Source organism: Fusarium musae, chromosome 3, assembly GCF_019915245.1.
Source record: "Fusarium musae strain F31 chromosome 3, whole genome shotgun sequence".
NCBI classification, from domain to species: Eukaryota; Fungi; Ascomycota; class Sordariomycetes; order Hypocreales; family Nectriaceae; genus Fusarium; species Fusarium musae.
Genome location: NC_058389.1, coordinates 2,273,809 through 2,282,913, shown reverse-complemented (window position 1 = coordinate 2,282,913; position 9,105 = coordinate 2,273,809). Strand labels below are relative to the sequence as shown.

At 49.1% G+C, this 9,105-nt stretch overlaps 1 protein-coding gene across 1 annotated transcript; it reads right to left on the bottom strand.

The window, feature by feature from the left end:
• Nucleotides 1–5,617: 5,617 nt before the first annotated feature.
• On the bottom strand, nucleotides 5,618–8,384 carry J7337_004164 (uncharacterized protein; the record flags this gene model as incomplete). The annotated part of the gene is made up of 2 exons (XM_044821865.1): nucleotides 5,618–6,337; nucleotides 6,393–8,384. The coding sequence occupies 2 exons, from the start codon at nucleotides 8,382–8,384 to the stop codon at nucleotides 5,618–5,620; spliced, it is 2,712 nt and encodes a 903-aa protein (XP_044683198.1).
• Between the last annotated feature and the right edge of the window lie 721 nt (nucleotides 8,385–9,105).

Genomic DNA, 9,105 nt, shown 5'->3' with positions numbered 1-9,105 from the left:
CAACGCTCAAAAAGAAAAAGCCCGGCATAAACTGAAGACATGGGCCAGGGGCTGCATGTTTTCAAAGCAAATGAGATTAAAACCTCCAGCAACTATCTGCCACTGTGAATGGCTGCTTATTATTGATGGCATCCAATGGCATGTGTGAATGACACATATGAGCCAGTAGGGAAGACGTAGACGAACCAAAACACTCAAACACAACCCATGAATATTTACGCTACAGCTGGCTAGAAGTTGCTGTTCTATCCATTCCTAATTATGCTACTTGTCCTTGTTAACCAGGCTTACCTTGAGTATCTTACCTTTATAGTATACGGGGTCTTACGCGGAGATAGGTGCGCAGCACACCTTCAGCTAACGAATAAAGGTACCTCAAGATCAACGTCAATACCTTACGCTACGTGGTATAAACTCAACTGCCATCAATTAATCATAAGGCCACCAAGCCTCTGGTATCCACACCGGGCGTAGAAGTAAGTTAAGTTGTGGCTACAGACAAGACGTTTAAAACGGCTTTATCGATATCACTTACTACATAACAGGTGGACGAGGTTGATAAATCTACACCAGTACATCGATCTATATTGAGCCTATTGGCAACTATCACTCATCGGTGCATTTCAGGGTCGGATTGCTTAACAAATACGTATGTATTCCAATCATCACCGTTTCTTGCCGTGACAATATGTCAGCCACACAAATTTCGAGTGCTAAAACGAAAGCCACGTCATAATCTTCAAAACCATGCTCCAGAAAGAAAACAAACCTGCCGCCCAGTATCAACTTGAATAAGCATGCGCAAAACCAGTCTCATAAGTGTAAGCAGTTACCAAACATTCCCGATCATAACGCCTTTGTACATATCGAATACAACCCAACTTCTCTTTCCATATAACCACTCGAACAACCGATGCGCCATTGGGTCAGATCAGACTTGGGGTTGACTTGCCCCATTTCCGTTGCTTCCTGCTAGTCGCTGTCGTTGAAACATAACTCTTTCGTTACAAATATCAATGAACTCTTCAAATTTTCTTATGATGACTTCTTTCTCTTCCAATTTCGTCTTCAACTCGCTGATTTCTTTGTCCTTCTTTTCCTCCATTTCTTGCATTTCTTCGCGAGCTTTTGCGATTTCACGCCTCAACTCAGCGCGAATGCGATCTTCAGGTGACTGGTGAGGTTTGCTGTAGATAGCTGGTCTGTTCTCTGCCAGTCCGGTAGCAACCTTTTGAGGGTTGCGATTGATAGCTGCACGAGCGTTGTATATATCACGTGGCAGAAGATGACAATCCGGGTTTTCGGTCTGCAGTATCTGCAGCGTCTCCGAGACGCCAGCGCCTGCTCATTGCAGTTAGTATGGAATCAGTTCCTCTAGTCTGGGTAACTCACCGTTCTCCTTAAGTTGTTTTACCGCAGCAACCATTCTACTGTCCAGTTTCCGGGCAGCTGGGTGGTGAGAAGGGCTCTCACTTGGGCCATGATTATGCTGAAGATGGGCAGGGTCAGGGCGATATCGGATCGTCCACTGGGTACGCTGCTCGATAGCGAAAAAGCCGAACGGGCAATCACACTTGCGGGACGATGTTTTACGTTTGCGACACTCGGGGCTTACACGACTCGGCGGCTTGCCAGCACGATCGCAAACAAAGAGGACCTTCTTCAAGCCAGGCACTGTCTTCTTTGAGCGACCAATGACAATAGCATAACCGACCGAGGTGCAGTATCTAAGAACAGCCTTCTGGACCGCCTCAAGAGTAGGGTAGCTTCCACCTTCTGGCGGTGGGGACATCATTTCGCCCAAAGGCTGAGTTGGGATGTAGTTAGGATCAGCGAGCATTTTCATGTCTAGGCCTCCACTCTCCTCCCCATTTGCTTGGTTGTCAATATCCATCGACTCGCTCCCATTTGCATCTTGCTTCTGCTGCTGTGGCTGAGTCTGCTGCTGCTGCTGTTGAATTGACTCTGCAGGAAGGGGTTGTTGCTTTTGTTGCTGCTGAGCTTGCTGGGCCTGCTGCTGTGCTTGCTGTTGCTGTACCTGCTGGGCCTGTTGAGCCTGCTGGGCCTGCTGTTGGATTTGCTGTTGCTGGGCCTGTTGTTCACGTTGCTGTTCACGCTGTTGATCACGTTGCTTCTGCTGCTTCTGTTGTCGAGGCGCCGGTTGCTGGTGTGTTTGAGATCTCGGAGGCTCATGTTGCTGCGGGTGTTGAAGCTGCTGCTGCTCCTGTTGGGGAGTTCGAAGCTGTTGCTGCTGTGGCTGTTGAGAGTGAATCTGCGCTTGCTGCTGCTGCTGCTGCTGATGGTGATGTTGTGCATGTTGCTGCTGCTGTGGGTGCACTTGCTGGTGCGCTTGTTGCTGCGGCTGTGGCTGCGGCTGTTGTTGTTGCTGCTGTTGGTGGTGATGCTGCTGCTGTAACTGTTGTTGCTGTTGTGCCTGCTGCTGCTGAAGCTGTTGCTGCTGCTGTAATTGCTGCTGCTGCTGTAAATGGTGCTGTTGCTGTTGGTGCTGGAGTTGTTGCTGAAGCTGTTGGTGCGATTGCTGCTGTTGTTGGTTTGACTGCTGCGTCAAGGGAGGAGAAGGCGCCTGAGGCTTGACCTGAACTTGGCCAATCTTGGGAGTTGGCTGAGCCTGTTGAGATTGAGGCCTCTGCTGAGGCGACTGCTGAGCATGGTGCTGATGAAGGGTCTGTCGAGGCTGGGCAAGGGAGTGGGAAGGATGTGTCAAGTGCTGAGGATGCATCTGTTGTTGCTGCTGTGGATGGTGTAATTGGTTTGGCACAACCTGTCCCAGGGTTGGAAACATCATTTGAGAGCGTGACTGCGATAGTCCTCGGGAATTAGACACATCAAGCGGGTTCGGCACCGCACTAGGCATGTGCGAAGTGGAAGAACGCGAGGAGCCATTGGAAAGACTGCCGTTGACATGCGAAGGAGTTGAGAAAAGATGCTGGGGATATCCGGTTGGCGTCTGCTGAGGCTGATATGCCTGAGTCTGGTAAGGGGACGCAGAATGAGGCGCGGGAGATTGCTTGTTCTGTTGGCCTGGATGAGGCACTGGAGGATATGGGTTGCGGCGAAGACTGGTCTGGGGAAAGTTGAGGCCAGTGTGGTTATTGGATCCTGGACGCAGACTCGACATATCGCCTGGTCAGGCCCGGCAGAAGGGCCGGTTGGTAAACGTAAATGTTTAAACGCGAAACAGTTGAGTCTGGAGGACCAGTGAAGTCAATGGGTACGCCGGATGTGTTGTTATCGTTTATCAATCGCGACAAAGTGAGTAGGCAAGACGACGTGACGTGACGTGGCGTGAGTTGGGAAGTTCAGTCTGGCTGAGTCGAGACTCGGCTGCGTGTTTATCACGAGGCTCTCGACGAGGTTGTCGCGATCCGTCTTGACGCTCCTCCCGGTGGGTGTCGTTGTGGCCTCCGTTGCCGAAGCCGAAGGCCGTGACGGTAACCGGTGGCGGTGACGGTCAGAGAGTGACGAGAGATGCTGCCGTGACGTTGATTTCGCCGGGCACGAGGTGCTGATACGGAGCGGAGCGCGGTGGTGTGCGGTGCAGTGTAGTTCAGATTGCGGAGCGTGTGTATGAAGCAAACCCTGGGACCCAGGATCTTTGGGGGTGTGATTAATGAAGCTCTGGACTTGGGGAGGAGGAGGCGTGGTTGCGGGTTATGCAGAGGCGTGCAAAATTATGGGGATGGAAAAGTCTGCCTGCTTGCCTGGCGTGACGATGCCTGGCCTGAGCGAAGGGGGGAGAGAAAATTGGCAGGGGAGGGGCGAAGGGAGACAGATTTGATAGCAGATTTGGTACGATGACAGAGCAGCAACGCAAGAAAAGATGAAAAGGTGGGAGGGCAAAAGAGCCGAAAGGGTGCAGTGCAGCAACCAGAGCAAGCAGATGGATAAACACGCCTCTTCTATTGCAGCAGCACTGTGTGGTTCCGTCTTGTGTTGCACTGTCTGCGTCTGACCTTGTTGTCTGAGCCCTCTGGTGTAAAGTTCGTGTGAGTCTGAACACCTTAATGAGTACCTAGTCGTACTTGGTAGTATGTAGGCGGACCTAGGTAGTCAAACAACATATTTGGGTAGGTACCTTAGGTAGTTAAAAGATAAGGTAGGTAGAAAACATGGAACAAGTGGTGAGGGGCGGATCTCCGTCATCCTCCCTTCTTTCTCTTCGTTGGACTTCAACCAGGCAGCCAGGCGAGATGTTTCCCAAACTGTGGGGGATCTATGGCTGGCGTGGCGTCCTGTGGCGTCGCTGCGTCAGCGAACTAACTAGCCCCTGTAATGGAAGTGAATTTGGTGATAATTGGATCGAAAGCCATCCAATCCGTCCCTACAGCGGCAGCCATGATTGCACCGCGAGATTTCGAGTTGACGTAGTGTCTATCATTTCGGTACTTGGAGTCTTGGGGGAATTGCATGAATTGTTTTACCTTGGGTCGCTTAGGTATCTCTTTCTGCCCCTCGTAGAGGCCAAAATTCGTACTATACTAATTTTGCCCAACTTACCCGGTAAGGTAAATTGATATTTAGGTATAGTAGGTACCTACCTAGCTATGAAATTGTTCAGGTTCATCCATGAATTTTAAGTTCTCGCCATTCTTTATAACAACCTAGTCTAGGTAGACTAAGTTGCTTCTTACTAGATCAAAAAACTCAACACTTCTAATCGTGGTTTTGTTTCAATTTGGCACCTGATGCGTTCTGATTATACTGCAGTAACACCAGTAAATACTATCTCATATCTAGTAAGAAACCTACGCCCAGAAACCAAATTCCTGGCACCTTATATATATACATATATACCTCTATTTCTTCGTATTTTTTCAGTCTCTTTACAAGCTTAGCACGTGACTTCGAGTGCTTTGGGCTGATCCAATCATCAAGTCTCTGCACAAGTAGCTTTGCCGAGCATTCCGTTCTCAGTCAGAGGCTTGTTCAGAAGCAGGACGAGCAGGTCAAACATTGACGTGTTGAACCTGAATGCAGTTATAGCGTCACCATCTTTTTTGAGTACTTAATTAGTGTGGCCTAGTTTTCATTACTGGAAGGTAATTTATGATTACTTATTTCTTTATATTAGAATTGACTTCGACTTACTGTGAAAAGATGAGATATACGAAACTGCAGGGTATTTATATTTCTATACATATGTCTTAGTAGGTATGTGAAGTAAATTGTGTATATGTTCGTTGCCGAGTACTCAAATTGCTAGCAATATAACTCCGTGCCCATTACATATCAATATGTAGTCATGTTCTGGTTTGTCTCAAGTGACACTGCGTACTGCAGTAGGCATCCTGTCGAAATGAACGAAGCAACTCTGTATTAAATTTGTCAACGTGATATGAGCATACGCTGTAATAACCATATATTGATATCCACTGTGTTTGATAACGAAGATGCGTTACGCCCGTCAAGGTATGTTTCCAAAATAGCACTCTAGTGCTCGTTTTCAACCAAAACGCCACGCATATGTTGTCTATAAACAATAATAAGGAAAGTCGAGGAAGCAAAACGAATCTATCGGCATTGTACCCCTTCGTGTCTGTCCCACCAAGGGCCTCTTGCAAGAAACAACTGCATGTGCAAATCTTAGCATCAAACGTCACTCGATCTTGCGTCGCTTGTTCGATCGCTTTACAACGTCTTGTCCCTCTAGAAAGTGACCCTTCTCTATCTGGTGTTGGCGCAAATTGTCTGGTCTATTCTTGTACTGACTTGTACAGCCGGGATATGGACAGCGGTAGATGGTGGGAGGTTTTGTTGAGTGTTGTAGTTTCATGTGCTTGGCCATACTGCCGCTGAACCATCGAGGATCACCTTCAGGTGTATATCCGCACAGTTTGCAACTACTGTCCGACCTGATTTTTGCTGTTGATGAGGAGGAGGATGCTGCTGGAGCTGGAGAAGGAGGTGAATTTGCGGCCGTTGAAGTTGCCTGCACCGAATTCGTGTCTGCAGGCGTAGGAAGTGGTAGCGGGTTCAAGGTGCCAGGATCAATTGTGTTCGGCAGGCATGAGAAGTCCAAAGGTTGCCCTGCATCAAATGGGCCAACCGAGCTAAAATTGAAGTTGTTCGGCGACATGACATTGAAGTATTCATCGATATCATCAAAGCCATCCTGCGTCACTGAGCTGTTTTGAACTGCGTGCTCAGACATCGATTGTAACGGGGCACCAATAACAGTCTTGATAAGCTCAATGCATTGCCGGTAATAGAAAGCCCGGTAAGAGCCTCCTGGTGTAGCTGTGCAATAAATAGAATCCATCTGTTCTCGAACAAAGTGGATATAGCCGTCGAAGTAAACGTCTGGAGGTAGGTACATCTGCATTGGACTGTTTAGTCTAGTCTTGACCTACGAGCTTCTGTCTTCCACTCACCTTTCCACACTCCATAAGCTCGAGTTCTAAGCGCCGTGGTAGCATCTGCTCCGAGTTGGTGCGACGAGCGATGTTGTCCAGATCATTTGCAAAGGCTTGATAATGAGTATAGAGTTGAAAGTTGTGCTTGAGTACGAGATTTGCAGTCATGGTTTGTGTCGAATCCATGTGCGCCCTGTCTAGGCTATTGCAGTGGCCCAAAAAGAGATCAGATGATAGAACTTCTGTGTCGTCTACCATATGGATGGTAGCAATTTCCAGTTGGTCTAAGAAATACATTGCTAAAAACGCTAGCGAGTCGACACTGGCGGAGATCATGTTTCCTGACTCGGTTCCTTTACCCTTCGAGCCAGGCGAGGGTGACATTGATGATGTCTTGGCTCGAACCAAGTTCACGAGGTCAGCATTGCTCATATCAGCTGGCTTCCACAGAGTTTCGACAATCTGTATGTACAGCTGGCAATCTTGACGTGAAAACAAGGCGCTGTACGACATCGCTTGAACAAAAAGATCGGAAGATCTGTTTGCAGCGTCTTGCTCGTGAACAATAAGTGAGAAACAGTAGACCAAGTGAACAAAACAGAGGACATCGGTGGGAACAGTCGGCTGTCGACCTTCGATGATATCCATGAGAGTTTCGAGTCCCTTTGTAGCTATCACTGGAGCCGTAAGATTTCTGAGCTGTATGACAAGGTGGTTCTTGGTGATATGGTGAAGTTTGGTCAGAGAGCCAGCGACATGCATCTGAAGAGTACTCCATGCCGTGCTGATCAGAGACCGAGGGTTATGATAGGACTCGGCCTTCGGTTGAGGTGGTATGGGATGGAGGGATGGTGGCATCGTGACATTATTGTCGATGAGGGCAATGTTTGCATCGAGGTCGAAAGTAGAGGAAAGGAAAGAGTCATCCAATGCGAAAGCGGGCTGGTTGAGATTCGTAGTATCAGACTTAGTGGCAGGCAAGGCATCAAGCATGTGGATGTTTGTGGGGAGTTCAGTCGGTTGGGAGTCATAGGACATGACTGCCTCGTTTTCGAGCGAGTTCCAGCCCTTGGCTGCGGGTGCCTTGTGAGATATGGCGAACGAGTTCGTCCTGAGGAGGCCTCCTGGGCTTCCAAAGTCATTCTCAGTGGAGGAGAAGTCTGAGTCGAAGACTGGTGCACTTGCCCATTGATCAGAGAACGATGAGATGGGGGAGATATTGTAGCTTTCTCTGCTGAAAGTAGTGTCCGTCGTATTTGTGCTCGACGTGGAGTTTGTACTGGCTGTCGAGCGAACCGAGGTGCTAGGTGCAACCTGGCCCTTACTGCGTCTCTTTTGTTCCCTGCGGTACTCTTCTAGACCTTCTGTATGAAGCTGAAGGGTGGGCCGTACGGAAGTCATGTTGCAGCCGGGGTCGATGAGGTTTACAGGGACAACAGTGCCTGGCGGCAGCATGAAATCGAGGGGGTCGCTGAGGGTTGCATCTGATTCGAGCTCGGCGGGGTGAGCAGGCAGAGTCTGTGCCTGGTGCTGTGTAGGCAGCGATGAGGTGTAAGGGGTGAGCATGGGGGCCGGGCTTATCTCTGCCTCGTTCTCATTCTCCAGTATGGGCTGTAAAACTATCCCACTGGAGCCAATCTCATGGATCTCATTCGTAGGTAGCTCGAGCTCACTTGGTGCCACTGCGAGGTCGTAGCTGGGTGGTGCTTCAGTTTCACCGATATCACTGTCAAGGTCAAGATCCTCCAGAGCTGAGCTCTTAGGTTTGTGGCCGAGGGAGTTGAAGAAGCTCTTTGCCATGGACAGTATCTTCTTTCTTCGTGATGGGTGACCCAGGCATCGCTTGCACTTGGAATCGTTGAATCGTTCGGATTTCCCGCATTCGTAACACCAATACTCACTCGTGGAGAGCCAGCTACACGAATATAGGTGCTGGAGCATGAGCTCGTGGTTGGCAAATCGCTTGCGGCAGCGCAGCATAGGACACTCCAGCTTCTCTTGGGGGGTCATTCTGTCGCACTCATTGCGTTTGACTGCAGTCCAGACGATGAATCGATGAAGAGCGCAGTCATCGCTTGAAGTACCACGGGTCCTATTGCACCAATGAGTCGGGAGGGACTTGTTGAGATGAATGAAAGGGAAAATCGTCTCTTACACACAAGATTTTGGTGATGCCTCATTGTCTTCTGATGCGATCGAGGAGACGGAGGATGATGATGTGGATTCAGTGCTTGATCGCCGAAGACTTATACGATGACTGGGGCTTCGAGTGAGCCGGCGTAGGGCTGAAGGTCCCGAACCAGAGTTTATCCCATCCAGGGACAAACGTTTTTTTGACTCCATTTCGAGAATCAAGAGAAAAGCTTTGTTTTCGACTCCCAGACCCTGTAAGCAAAGCTTGTACTGCGAAGTTGAGCTTGTTGGGCTGTCGCAATTACAAGGCGATCCAAGTAAGACCAAGCAGGCACTCCAAGGATGGCGAAAGAGGCGAGAGATTACAATAGTATCAGCCTCCCCAAATAAAGAGACAATCAGACGTATGCGCCACCCATAGTCGATATAGTTTGTTTTGGGGTTTATCACCACTGGAAGATGAGTTCAACGGCTGGGGAGGCAGCTCGTGAGGATGCTGTCCTAGGGCGAATAAGACAAGAGTGTGTAGGACTCAAGGCCTGGGCTAGGACTTGGGGCTTGGTTAGAGGTAAGTGGACCAAAGGTGTTGGGTTGTATT